The 15680-nt window shown below is 36.5% G+C and overlaps 1 protein-coding gene across 13 annotated transcripts in view; it reads right to left on the bottom strand.

Moving 5' to 3' along the window:
• SDCCAG8 (SHH signaling and ciliogenesis regulator SDCCAG8) overlaps positions 1–15680 on the bottom strand; it is a 267820-nt gene that overhangs the window by 127680 nt on the left and 124460 nt on the right. For all 13 annotated transcript variants that reach the window (XR_007478804.1, XR_004479471.2, XM_004284509.4 and 10 more), the window contains one exon: positions 990–1132. Coding sequence is in view for 11 of the 13 variants with exons in the window: in XM_004284509.4 (XP_004284557.2) it covers positions 990–1132 (143 nt within the window). In the remaining 2 variants the exon portion in view is untranslated. The remainder of the gene's footprint in view (positions 1–989; positions 1133–15680) is intronic.

Here is a 15680-nt window from a genome sequence, read left to right as displayed (position 1 = left end):
CATATTTAATGTAAAAGGGATCAGTCCCCTTTCATAGTTTAAATTCAACATATTACTATGATTAGAAGACCAGTGTTTTTCTAATTTATGAATAAACCAGATTCTATAAACTTACATGTGTATTTAGACAAAGTTCTCTCTAAAAACTGAAAAACTCTAAGAATTGAACAAACCCAAAGCTTTGATCTGAAAACTGAAAAATTGTACTAAAACTCAAAGGGAAAAGGAACCCATTTATATAGTAATGTGACTTACCTACAATTTCAGTTTAAATTTTTCTCTGTGTATATTTATGTATGTGTGTGTGTGTTTTCAATACAACAAATTGCCCAATGTTTACTACCAAAAATGTCTTGCTGTAATTTAGGGCTGAGCTACATGTTTACTAAAGTTTTATGACAATGATGATCACATCACAATATCTCATGATGGAAGCAATGTAATTTGAAATCACGATAGTGTAAGCATGGTTATAGTAATGGTTTAAACATGAACAGTGCTAATCAATTTCATCTCTAAATTTTACACCTCCTTAGGACTCAGGTTGCTTATTTTGTATCAGTTCCATCTTAGTTTGCATCTTAGAATGTCTCTTACTTTGTCTCTTTCACCACTGACAGTATCTGATTATTTTCCTAAATATATTCCTCAGATACTTCAGTTCAACATTTTTATTAGACACAGAATTAACAGGAGAGGTAGTGTAGTGGTAGAAGAAATATGTCATTTTGCTTATATTGATAGAGAATCACCTAAATATTTGAGCATTGTAGATGAAAGGTTTTGTAATATATCAGTAATTCCCTGCCACACTTATCATTCACATGTCTGGGTGTTTTGCTTACCACATCTCCACTTTTCTTAATATGCCTGAAAACTGTGTGTTAATTGAATGACTAAGACTTAACTCTAACAACTGTTTGGAAGCCTGTGGCAAAAATCAGTGGAATGAAATTGGTGCTATGGTGCATAATGGGATTAGGCAGTACCTGGTGAGGTGCAGTTGGTGCTCAGATTTGCCCAGCAGTTCTGTCAGTTTCAGGCACTCCTCTCTGGCCCGGGTTGCCTTCTGCTGCTCCTGTTCCAAGTGCTGCTTGCTTTCACTCAGTTCTAAACTCAATTTCTCTATTTCCTTAGGTAGAGAGAAGAGGGAAAAAGCATCCTATAAAATATATGCACTTGAATTCAAAATTATCTCATTTTTATTTTTGCCATGAATTTTAATGTGATGAAAAATTATTAGAAAATTTAGGCTAGCTTCCATTTTATGACAAAGGGAACTAACACAGCCCAAACTGCACATTAGTGAGGATTTTTCAGATCGTAAGATTCAGCCTAATTTTAAAAATGAAATGATTAAATGAGAATAGTCAAAATGGATAATCTGCACTTTGAATCTAAGGCTCAGTCCCTTTAAAAAATAATACGAACTTAAAAAGTCACTATATTTAAAATACAACATTTCTGTTTGTGAGATTAGATCAGACATGTGCAGTGATTTACATCAAATATGAGACTCTTTTTTTTAAAAGATACATTTATGGTTTCATTTGGATGTTTTGAAAACCAAATTAGATCGTAAAATAATTTAAGATATCTTTTAGAAAAATGTGAGGTGTAAAAGAAGGCATCATTATGATGCACGATATTATTTGGAAAACAATAATTTAGGAAAAAAATAAAGCATGAGAACCTTCAAGTGTTTTGAATGTATGACATTTCTGAGCTAAAATAATATTGCATTATAATTGCATTTTAAAAAGGCAACAAAAGCACTCTAAGATTAATAAACATCTAAAATTTATGGTAGTTTATTCTTTGGTCTCAGTATGAAATTATCCTTTTTTTACTGAAACTCAAATATTTCAAAGCAAAAATATGTTACATAGAACATAGTTTAAATAATTTATACATTAAAGTACAAATATTTATTTATTATGGAACATCCATAATTTAAAAAAAAAGAAAATAGAAGAGATAAATATTCAGACTCTTAAAACAAGAAAAACAAAAAAGGGGAAAGTAAAGGGTTGAAACGTTTTCAAATTCAGCAGAAAGCAAGAAGCAATTTTAATACACAAAAATGCAATCTACTCTTGGAAAACAAAACCATGTCTAAGTAGAGTTTTAAACTTGGTATTTAAGTACATTCTAATTTCCTCATGTCATTACTCAACATTCTGAACAATCTACAACTATATTTAATATATCAGGCAGGATAAACTAAATAATTTATTTTTCTACATTTATTACACTACAAATATTCAGTTTATCCCCATCAAAACTGTACATTACCAACAATATAATAAAACAACTTACTATAAGTTATTTATTTAAAAAAATCCTAAGTAATAATGAGTATATTGCTTTCATTCAGAGTAGATTTTCTATATCTTTCAGATTAGGATACTAAGTGAAACTGATTTGTTTAAAATATTTTTAACTGTTAAAGTTATATCAATATATTTCCATTCATAACTAAACATAAATAAAGAGATGGAAAAATATAATAGAAAAGTCTCCTAAATTTTGTCTAACATTTATGAAATTAACAAAAAAGCAAAGAAATATAGAATTGGAATTATACATTAATTTTAGAATTTCAAAAATTCATTCATTAATTTTTTTACACAGTGCTATATGCAAGAATCTATACTAAATATTATGGTGGACTCAGAGTTTCCATCTCTACACTCAGGACTTAACAATTCAGTTGAGTAAATGAGACATAAACACACAAAAAGACTATCAAAATACAAAGCATATAAAAAACAACAAATGAGATTTAGAGAAAATCTGTGCTTCAGTAGGCCAGATTAGGGATATACTAGCATGGGCAAGAAAAGTGGGAAAGAAGGTAAGGCCACATAAACTCATGCAATGATAGATTAGACCAATTATGAAACATCTTGAATTCTAGATTTATAAAGCTGTATTTTTCTTATAGAGAATGAGGAAAAAATGGTTTAAACAGGTATGCAATATGAGAGCAGAGCTTCAAAAAACTGGATCAATGTGTATGATCATTAAGATAGTAGAGACTGGCAGTAGGGAGACCACAAAAAGACAGGTGCAATACTCCAAACATGAGAAGCAGAGATACGTAAAACAGAAGTATAAAGAGAACATGATGAGTATATGTAAATATCAATAAAAGGAGAGCTATCAGGAGACAACAAAGAATTTTGAATTGAGAGGATACAAAAAAATGACAGAAATAGAAAATGTATAAAATTCCAAACTTTCTTCAAAAGAAAAGGTACAAGGACTTCCCTGGTGGTGCAGTGGTTAGGAGTCCGCCTGCGAATGTAGTGGACACAGGTTCGAGCCCTGGTCCTGGGGGATCCCACATGCCGCGGAGCAACTAAGCCTGTGTGCCACAACTCCTGAACCTGCACTCTAGAGCCCACAAGCCACAACTACTGAGCCCGCGTGACACAACTACTAAAGCCAGAGCGTCTAGAGCCCATGCTCCGCAACAAGAGAAGCCACTGCAATGAGAAGCCCGCGCACCACAACAAAGAGTAGCTCCCACTCTCTGCAATTAGAGAAAGCCCGTGCACAGCAACGAACATCCAATGCAGCCAAAAATAAAATAAATTTAATTAATTAAAATAAAAAAGAAAATGTGCAACAAGTTTTATAAGTATTTTCCAACAACAACAACGTATGTAACCTTACATTGGTAATTAGGTTTTAAGCATAAAGCAGCAGCTTTCTTAATCTCATGTAATAAAAAGTCAGAGGCCACACTGAAAGTCAGTCAAACACAGAGATAAAGAACATGGGCCCAAGAGTCAACACAAATCAGGGTTTCAGACACAGCTCTGGCACTTTCCAGCTCTGTGACCTTGGACAAGTGACACAAGTCTTATCAGTTTCTTCAGTCTAAAATGGAAGTGATAACTCTAGCAACCTCCTAAAACTACTGTGAAGATAAAATGAGATGATGAGTACTTAGCAGAGTGCCTAGCATATAGTAAGAGCTGAAAAAAAGACAACTAGTATCATTACTACTGATTTTTCTCTGTCTTTTAAGAAGAGCAAAAATATAAGTAGAAGAAGAAGACCTGCCTAAGGATATATAGTTATCACTGAGGACTAAAGAGTTCTTGATTTAGTTCAATAAAATTTCCAGATAAAGTCCTATTTTGGAGAAAACTGAATAAAACTTTATTATAATTTCAAAATGCAAAAAGCATTTTTGCTAGGAAGATGGAAAATTACTGCCTGCTTCTGATTATCTGTGCCAGAGAAACAGCTTATTGGTGCAGATAATCAAAATCAACAAATAATCTAACCAGCTGGACCAGGGCTCAACACTTACTCCCTGAGTCAGGAAAATCTGCCATGGCACCAACTCCAACAGTTAGAAGAGGAATCTCTTGCCAGAAATGCCATACTCCCACTGGCAGGGTAACCCTTTGCCTCACCCAACTAGGTCAAGGCTGCTTCCTTGGCTGTACGTAGTGGTTCAGGGATTAAAGACCAACAACAGTCGTAGGCCAATTGTACACTACTCTCAAAGTACACTATTAACCTGCAATGTACAATGCAGTTTGATATGGCCATCTTTTGGCTAACCAGGCAAAGACGAGTCCAGATAGCTTTACACTGTACCAAAAGATACACTTCAAGTCATGAATGTAACCACAGGAATAACTAAAAGCAGAAACTGTTAAAAGTGGCTACCTCAGGAGAATAGTACCAAGGATGGGATGTGGAGAAAGGGAGACTCATTACTGTTCATTTATAATCTGCAATGTACCAAATTTTCTTATTAATCATGGTAAACTTTATTATAATGATTTAGATTTTCTTATCAAAGTAATGTGCCTAATTTAAGTCAGATAGTACACCCATCTCCAAGCCTAATCCTCAATGGCACACAGTATCCACCCTTGATATTTATCTTCATACTTTTAAGTAACAGACTTATAATGCTATCCCTTGATTTTGCTACATTAGACATCATCTACTGACTTCCTATATTAAAAAAGGTAGTGATTTAGCTCTCTTATACCACCCAATATACCTACCTCATCCTCCCATATAACAATTTTGGTTAAATCATTAGTCAGTAGTTCATTCACATTATAATGATTATAGAAATATTATTCACTACTGAGACAAGCATTATTCTGCTTAAATTAATTTTCTTGTAAAACATTTTATTATTTATGTAGAATTAATTGCTTGCTTTTTAATAGTTATTTTTCTAGGTAAGTAACATTTTTCCCCAAATGTTCAAACAGGTCACTCAAATACCCATCAATAAAATTTTTTCAAATCATGAAACATATCAGATAAATCATCAGTTCTGTTAAATTATTTTCCTAGATATATCCTTCTTGGTGACTTACGTCTGGCCTGGTTGATCTCTGTCTTGGGTTAAGCCTTACCCATGTTCCTATTAGAGTTTCCTATTTTCTGGGTTTTAAGTCATCCTGTTTTACAGTTTACTCCCTTTTTTGGTTGAAATACATTCTCCAGGTAACTTTCACAAGAAATGTTACATGAATAATACATTTTCAAAAAGTATCTGTATGCCTGAAAATGCTGTTGTTCTATGCATACACTTGATAATTTGGCTAGGTATGAATATCTATGCTGAAATTAATTTTCATTCAGGATTTTTAAGGGATTACTCCACTGTCTTCAAGATTGTAATATTACAATTTAAAAGCCCTATGCCATTCTGATTCCTAATACTTGATCTATGATTTGCTTTTTTGTTTCTGAAAGCTTTTATAATAATTTTTTCCCTGGAATTTAAAAATTTTACAATGTTAGACTTTGGGATGGGCCTTTTTTCATGCATTGTGCTAGGTTTTCAGTAGGCCCTTTTCAATCTGGAGGTTTGTTTTCTTTAGTTTGAAGAAATTTTCTTGTACTATTATTTTAAAATATTTTGATGCTATATATTTTAATAATTCCTCTTCCTGGAACTCCTGGACATTGGTTTTTGGCTCTGTTGAATTGATCATCTAATTTTCTTATTTATTTTCTGTATTTGTTTTCTGATTCTAACTTCTGAGATAGTCCCTTGACTTCATGTTCCAAAAATTCTATTGAATTTAAGAAAAAAATTTTAGCACAGTTTTCATTTCCATGAGCTATTTCTTTTTTTCATTGTTTTTATATAGCATGCTATTTTTATCTTATTAATATAATATTGTATGTCTCCATTAAAATATTGAAGTATTTTAAATGTTCTCCTCTGCTAATATTGCCTCAGTTTCCTTTTTTGCTATTTATGTGTTTTAGACACTCTATTATGTAAGAGGCTTTCTTCAAATACATAGTGATACTTGGCTGTCTTTTCATATTTGAGAATGAAGTACTTAAGAAAAGTTTGGATGAAATGATTTTTGGGTAATGTAATAGTTTAGATTATTCTTCAGCAAATATTCACTTCTATCACCCTCCCACTGGGATTGGAATACGCTATCTCTCCCCAGTGACTTTGGGCTTAGCCATGTGATTTCACTTGGCCAATGGAATTTTCATGTCTATAATGAAAGCAGAAGTCATAAATATGTTTATGTGGTTTGACTTTGTCTTTATATTCTGGTGATTCTCCATGAGAAAAGCATGCCCTGGATAGCTGCTGCCCCTTTTGCCTGGACCACACAATAAATACATGTGGATCAGAACCAAACCCAAACCATAGCTAAGACAACCCACAACCCACAACCTGAAGCAGAGCCACCCAGTCAAATGCAGCACAACAGATCAAATGATATTCCAGCTGACCTGAAGGTTGGTGAACATGAGCATAAATGATTGCTATTGTAAACCATGAGTTCCTTCAATATAAAATAGTTGACAAACCACTCTAAAGGAACAAAAAGTGCTACAACTGTATATCATCTTAGAATGTATTTTATTTTTGAAACAACTGCATGAAGCATATAGGGCAGGTATCCTTGTTTTTCCAAATAAGAAACTGAGGGTCAAAAACATTGAATGATTGTCCAAAGAAGTAAATCTAAGTCTTGAACCAGATATACTGACATTGCTCCTCCATACCATACCATAAATTAGACAATAGCTTTTAATCTTTTTTCTTTTCTTCTCTTTTTAACCAAGATCCATAGTAACAAATCCATTTCACATCACAATTTAGAAACATGCACACTCTCCCACATACCTGTATAAATGTAACATTTCATAAAACAATATTAATCCTCATTATATGTGAAGCACTCAGACATTTCCTATTCCTTCTTACTTTATTCCACGTTTAAAAAAAAAAACAAAAGTTTTGGTTTCACCCCATAAAATCGACTTCATGATCCTACAATTTAAAAAGTAGGGAAGGAGCCAAGATGGCGGAGGAGTAGGAGGACATGGAGTTCACCTCTCCCCACAGATGCGTCAGGAAGTGGAACAGGGCTTCCCTGGTGGTGCAGTGGTTGAGAGTCCGCCTGCCGATGCAGGGCACACGGGTTCGTGCCCCGGTCCGGAAGGATCCCACATGCCGCGGAGTGGCTGGGCCCGTGAGCCATGGCCGCTGAGCCTGCGCATCCGGAGCCTGTGTTCTGCAACAGGAGAGGCCGCAGCAGTGAGAGGCCCGTGTACCGCAAAAAAAAAAAAAAAAAAGAAGTGGAACAGTTCTCACACAGCACTGGCTGAACACTAGCAGAGGCCCTCAGACACCTAAAAGGACAAGAAAGACCCCTGTGTAACTGGGTAGGACAAAAGAAAACAGAAGGGAAAAAGAAGAGGAGAGGAAGAGGGACAGCTCCCTGCGGGGGGGGGGGGGTGCTGAAGGAGAGGAGAGGTTCTTGCATCTGGGGGAGCCCCCTCACTGGCGGGGAGATCAGTTGGGACAGAAGGGGAGCATCGGGGGCTATTAGAGGAGAGCACAGCAACTGGTCAGTGGCAGGCAGGACAGAGTGAGACCTACACAGATGGTCCGTGCCCCAGCCTGAGATGTGTGTTCGCTGGTGCAGACAGGGCCTGGAAGCTGGAATGTGGGGTTTGCAAAGCAAACCCAGGAAGACGACTGCTGTAGGAGACAGCCTAAGGTAACAGGAGTGAGGCAATCTATGGCCGTCAGGGTTTCCTCCGCAAGCATTCCATTTGCGGATTGAAGCTAAGCACCATTGTTGAGTGACACGCAAGGGGCGGGGACGCCATTGCAGCCTCTCACCCCATACGCCGGCTCCCTGGGTACTAGGAAGGGCTCCCACCCATGGTCACCTGCGACACGAAGCACCCTGTCCCCCCCGAGGTCATCTCTCTTGCGCACGTGGCCACAGGCTCCCCCACGCATCCGTCCCCACCAGAGCCCCCCCCACCCAAGAGGCTGCAGCCTTCTCCTCTGCTCTCTGTCCCCACCACAGCGGGCACTCTCACGACCCTGGCCACTGCCGCCTCTGTTGCCCCTCCTCGCCGGGGCGGACTCGTGTGCTCCAGGACAGTCCCGGGAGCAGACCTCTATGGGGCTGGAACCATAGCCAGGCCCCAAGGGCCGTGCAACTAAGGAAGAAAAGCTGAAATCTCTCCTCCCCGTTGCACAAACCATGAATTGACACCGCCCCCACTGGCTTTGTAAACTCAGTGCCTACAGAACATCTGAACGGACATCCAGTGCTTCTGCAACCATGACGGGTCTAACTTTAGCAGCTGTAAACTTTGTGGGCACAAACACATGGGGGTTGGGCCAGGCCAGAGTCTGAGCTGCTCCCATAGCATCCACAGCGGGTCCAGATTCATGATTACTGCAGTCCTGGGACCTGACTTCAGTGGATCTATGCTGGTGGCCTGGTGAAAACAACGTCTGAGAGACACCAAGGGCCAGTTGCCGGCATACCCACAGTTAAGGAGGGGCCGAGAGCAGTGTCAAAAACAGTGCAATCTGAGCGATCACACAACGGGTGAAAGGCGACACAACAGAGCACAGCCACAGGTGAACAGGTCCAGAGAAGGAATACTCAGTGGCTTCCCTCCCAGTGAGAGTGCTCCAAACCTGCCTACCTCACACCGCAGATCAGAAACACAGCTAAGAAACAGATCTGGGGGCCTCTACTGCAACAACTAGGGAGCAGACCCCACGTCTGACAGGGCAGTGACAACCACAAAGCAAAGGGGAGGCCCTGCTCAATATCCAGTGCAAGCTCTGGTCACCGCAACATCAGTCATACCTCCTGTAAAAGGGATAATGGCCAGCATACACTGAGGAAAGAGGTGGCAGATATGTATACTAAAAATAATCCTCACAAGAAAAAAGCTACTATACGCCAATAAAATGGACAACCTAGAAGAAATGGACAAATTCCTAGAAAGGTACAACCTTCCAAGACTGAACAAGGAAGAAACAGAAAATATGAACAGACTAATCACAACTACTGAAATTGAAACCGTGATAAAAAACTTCCAACAAACAAAAGTCCAGGATTAGATGGCTTCACAGGCAAATTCTGTCAAACATTTAGTGAAAAGTTAACACTTATCCTTCTCAAACTATTCCAAAAAATTGCAGAGGAATGAACACTCCCAAGCTCATTCTACAAGGCCACCATCACCTTGATATGAAAACTAGACAAGATATCACAGAAGAAGAAAATTACAGGCCAATACCACTGCTGCACATAGACGTAAACATCCTCAACAAAATATTAGCAAACCAAATCCAACAACACATTAAAAGGATCATACACCATGATCAAGTGGGATTTATCCCAGGGATGCAAGGATTCTTCAATATATGTAAATAAATCAATGTAATACACCACATTAACAAACTGAAGAACAAAAACCACATGATCATCTCAATAGATTCAGAAAAAGCTTTTGACAAAATTCAGCACACATTTATGATAAAAATTCTCCAGAAAGTGGGCATAGAGGAAACCTACTTAGACATAATAAAGGCCATATATGACAAACCCACAGCAAATATCATTCTCAATGGTGAAAAACTGAAAGCATTTCCTCTAAGATCAGGAACAAGACAAGGATGTCCACTCTCACCACTTTCATTCAACATAGTTTTGGAAGTCCTAGCCATGGCAATCAGTGAAGAAAAAGAAATCCCAATTGGAAAAGAAGAAGTAAAACTGTCAGTGTTTGCAGATGACATGATACTATACATAGAAAATCCTAAAGAGGCTACCAGAAAACTACTAGAGCTTGTCAATGAATTTGGTAAGGTTTCAGGATACAAAATAAATACACAGAAACCTCTTGCATTTCTATACACTAAAAATGAAAGATCAGAAAGAAAAATTAAGGAAACAATCCCATTTACCATCACATCAAAAAGCATAAAATAGCTAGGAATAAACCTACTTAAGGAGTCAAAAGACTCAGAAAACTATAAGATACTGATGAAACTATAAGATATATTGTCAAAATGACTATACTACCCAAAGTAATCTACAGATTCAATGCAATCCCTATCAAATTACCAATAGCATTTTTCACAAAAGTAGAACAAAAAACTTTACAATTTGTATGGAAACACAAAAGACCCTGAATAGCCAAAGCAATCTTGAGAAAGAAAAATGGAACTGGAGGAATCAGGCTCCCTGACTTCAGACTATACTACGAAGCTACAGTCATCAAAACAGTATGGCACCAGCACAAAAACAGAAATATAGATCAAGGGAAAGGGACAGAAAGCCTAGAGATAAACTCACACACCTATGGTCACCTAATCTATGACAAAGGAGGCAAGAATATACAATGGAGAAAAGACAGTCTCTTCAATAAGTGGTGCTGGTAAAACTTGACAACTACATGTAAAAGAATGAAATTAGAACACTGCCTAGCACCATACACAAAAATAAACTCAAAATGAATTAAAGACCTAAATGTAAGACTGGATACTATAAAACTCTTAGAGGAAATCATAGGCAGAACACTCTCTGATATAAATCGCAGAAAGATCTTTTTTGATCCACCTCCAAGAGTAATGAAAATAAAAACAAAAATAAAGCAATGGGACCTAATTAAACTTAAAAGCTTTTGCACAGCAAAGGAAACCATAAACAAAATGAAAAGACAGCCCACAGAATGGGAGAAAATATTTGCAAATGAAGTGACTGACAAGAGATTAACCTCCAAAATATGCAAACAGCTCATGCAGCTCAATATCAAAAATAATAATAATAATAATAATGCCAAACAACCCAATCAACATATGGGCGGAAGATCTAAATAGACATTTCTAGAAAGAAGACATACAGTTGGCCAAAAAGCACATGAAAAGATGCTCAAGATCACAAATTATTAGAGAAATGCAAATCAAAACTACAATGAGGTATTACCTCACACTGGTCAGAGTAGCCATCATCAAAAAATCTACAAACAATAAATGCTGGAGAGGGTGTGGAGAAAAGGGAACCCTCATGCACTGTTGGTGGGAATGTAAATTGGTACAGCCACTATGGAGAACAGTATGCAGGTTCCTTAAAAAAATTAAAATAGAGCTACCAAATGATCTAGCAATCCCATTCCTGGGCATATATCCAGAGAAAACTGTAAATTCAAAAGGATACATGCACCCTAATGTTCACTGCAGCACTATTTACAATAGCCAGGACATGGAAGCAACCTAAATGTCCATCGACAGAGGAATGGATAAAAAAGATGCAATATATATATACAATGGAATATTACTCAGCCATAAAAAAGAATGAAATAACGCCATCTGTAGTGACATGGATGGACCTAGAGACTGTCATACTGAATGAAGTAAGTCAGACAGACAAATATCATATGATATCGCTTATATGTGGAATCTAAAAAAAGCATACAAATGAACTTATCTACAAAACAAAAATAGAGTTACAGATATAGAAAACAAACTTATGCTTACCAGGGGTTAAGTAGGGGAGGGACAAATTGGGAGATTGGGATTGACATCTACACACTACTATATATAAAATAGAAAACTAATAAGGACCTACTGTAGAGCCCAGAAAACTCTACTCAACACTCTGTAATGTCCTATATGGGAAAAGAATCTAAAAAAGAGTGGATATATGTGTATGTATAACTGATTCACTTTGCTGTACACCTGAAACTAACACAACACTGTAAATCAACTATACTCTAATAAAAATTAAAAAAAAAAAGAAATAGAGTCACAGATGTAGAAAACAAACTAATGGTTACCAAGGTGGAAGGGGGCAGGGATAAATTGGGAGATTGGGATTGACATATATACACTACTATATATATAAAATAGGTAACTAATAAGAACCTACTGTAGAGCACAGAGAACTCTACTCAGTACACTGTAATGTCTTATATGGGGAAAGAATCTAACTGGATATATGTATAGGTATAACTGATTCACTTTGCTGTACAGCAGAAACTAACACAACATTGTAAATCAACTATACCCCAATAAAAATTAATTTAAAAATATAAAACAAAAGTAGGGTATATTTCTGATTATAAACTATATATATATATATATATACTTTTTTTTACATCTTTTTAAATAGAATTTATTTTTCTTGAGAAGTTTCAGGTTTATAAAACAATTGAGCAGAAAGTTCAGAAATTTCCCATAAATCCATCTCTCCCTCCCGCATAAAGTTTCCCATTAATAATATTTTGTTTTAGTGTGATACGTTTATTACAACTGATGAAGCAATATTGATACATTATTATTAACTAAAGCCTATAGTTTCTATGAAGGTTCACTTTTTGTATTTCTTTGACTTTTGACAAATGCATACTGCCATGTATCCATCATTACAGTATTATATAGGATAGTTTCAGTGCCCTACAAATCATCTGTGCTTCAACCCTTCTTCCTTTCCCTTAACCCCCTGGCAACCACTGGTCTCTTACTGTCTCTATAGTTTTGCCTTTTTCCAGAATGTCATGTAGATGGAATCATACTGTAACATAGTCTTTTCAGACTGCCTTCTTTCATTTGGCAATACACATTTCAGTTTTCTCTGTGTCTTTTTGTATCTTGATAGCTCATTTCTTTTTATCTCTGAATAATATTTTATTGTATGGATGTAATATAGTTTGTTTAACCATTTACCTACATCTTGGTAGCTTCCAATTTTAAGCCAATAATAAATAAATCTGCTGTAAACGATCTGTATATAGGTGTTTGTGTGGACATAAGTTTATAACTTATTTGGATGAATACCTAGGACTACAGTTCCCAGTTTGTATGGTAAGACTATGTTTAGCTCTATAAGAAATTGCCAAACTGTTTTCTAAAATGGTTGTACCATTTTGCATTCCCACCACTAGTGGGTGAGAGTTCCTATTGCTCTACAATCTGGCTAGCATTTGATGTTCTTAATGTTTTGGAATTTATCAGAAATGTATTTTGCAATTTTTTTCTTCAGTCTGTGATTTGTCTTTCATACTCTTAGTATCATTTGCAGAGTAAAAGAAAAACTATATATTTTATATAAATTAAATAGAATGAAATAAAAAAATTCATTAAGAGAAGTTCTATTATATACTTCTCCTGATTTCCTGAGAAAAAAAATCTTAAGAAGTGAATGCAAAACCCATTTAAAAAATTTTATGTCATCTTAATCCTGAAGGACAACCTTACTTGGAAAGAAAAGGTAGCATACAGGAACTATTTTAATCCAATGGTAGTGATTTATCCCTGCTACTAAACATTATGTGACTTAAAAATTATTTAATAATCATTAATACAGGGTAATTTATTTGTATACATAAGAAGAAAATGAGGAGAAAAGAAGAAAATACTACAGAACAGTAGGAAGGCTGGAACCCTTCCTTGCACAGTGAGAAAGAAGAACCTGTGGTTTTGAAGCTGAGAAAATTTGACAATATGAATTTATCACTCAGAACCCAATGGATGAATTCATAGAATATATTCAGAAAAGTAAACTGGCATATGATATTGAAAAATAAAACATAACAATCTATCACTTGGGAGATAAACAATAGTTTCTATCAAGTTCTGTGTGAGTAAAAAATATGTACTCATTAGAAATTGAGCATTCACACCCTGATACTTTTATTAACTCCTAGATATTAAGAATGATTTTATCAAATCATTAATAAGGTTTTGTCTGGAGCTACGCTAGCTACCTGTAGCTATTTAAATTTAATTTAATTAAAATAGAGAATGTAGTTGCTCAGTTGCATTAATCACAAAAGCGCTCAACAGCCACATATGGATCATGGCTGCCATATCAGACAGTGCAGGTGTAAAATAACTCATCATCACAGAAAATTCTACTTGATAACACTGGTCTAGAATATAGCCAAATTTATTTCTAAGATTCACTCTCAAAACTAGACTCTTGGAAAACCAGCCTAGGTAAATACAAAGATATTATTAGTAGTAAGAAAGTCATTTTAGAAATGGACAAAATGGCTGTCCTCTTTACTGTAGTAGATGTAGAAGTGTAAGCAGCTCCTTTGCCCCTTTTCTGTTTGTTCATTCCTGTTTTCCTCCAGTCTTGATCATAAAGATGAGATTACCAGGCAACATTTAATCTAGTTCCTGATTTTTACTTTACTGAATGTACACAATGCCTTGCCTAATCTATTGGTTCCTTTCCTGGATTAGAAGGAGTAAGAATGAAGAATTAAGTAGTTAAAGAATGATTGACTCTCTACCCCTTCAGTAAATTTGCAGGTGGACCCCACAGGTGCAGTTGGACCATGTGGGCAAGACAGCCTCCAACTGCAGGTGGACCACGTGAGCAAGACAGCATCCCAAGGAAGATCAGGAGAAGTCAGCAGGTCTGCATGCAATGGAAAGATGATGAAGAATCTGACCTCCTCCCTTAATGCTTATGATTGCTTCCCCTTTTTCCCTTTAAAAATTGTCATGGCTGAGCAGAATCTTCAGAGTTGGTTTCTAGACACAAGTCCACCTTCTCCCCAGATCGCTACCTTTTCTGAATGAAGCACGTTTCCTTTCTATTGACACTTGTCCCTTGATTATTGGCTTTTGAGTGGCAAGCAGCCAAACTTGAGTTTGGTAACAGAAGGTTGCTGCTATCACGGTTATCATTGTTGAGGGCACACAGCATTGATTTAATATGTTTTTACTTCAGGCCTAACAGTAATACTGATACCAGCTATCATTTTTGAGTGCTTACCATGTGTCAGGTGCTGTATTAGCATTCTGTACTTTTAAATTTTGTATTTTTAATCTCATTTTGTGTTCTTGACAATCTTGTAAAAGTAAATATCCTATCCTTGTTTTACAGATGAGAAAACAGACACAGATATTTAGTGACTTATACAAAATTATATGGTGGCAGAGATGAGATTCAAAATGGGATTAGTCTGATTTCAAGTCCTATAATCTTTTCACTATACAGTATATTGTCTCCCTACACAAACCTTCTGGATGTAACAGAAGATGAAGAAACAAATGACACAATGTGCTTTCTAAAACCTCTTGGCCTGCAATTTGGCATAGGGAGAAGACACAGACAGACACTGGGAGAAGATTAACTCAGATGGCTGGGATCAAACGTCACACTAGCAAACACAAGGCTCTCAATTTGCAAAGCGCTGGCCAAGATTCACTTTGAAGAAGCATTTCCCCATGAGACTTTAGGGGTAGCCTTGAGGAAGTGGAGTTTGGATGTGCTTAGTCTCAGGTCCCAAAGTTTAAATCACAAAGATTCCACACAGCATGAAAGTCAACATGGCGCTTGACCTTTTATTCTCCCCAATACAGTATGTAACAT

Source organism: Orcinus orca, chromosome 1, assembly GCF_937001465.1.
Source record: "Orcinus orca chromosome 1, mOrcOrc1.1, whole genome shotgun sequence".
Classification (NCBI taxonomy): domain Eukaryota; kingdom Metazoa; phylum Chordata; class Mammalia; order Artiodactyla; family Delphinidae; genus Orcinus; species Orcinus orca.
The sequence above is the reverse complement of the archived record's forward strand: the minus strand, read 5'-3'. Positions and strand labels throughout refer to the sequence as shown.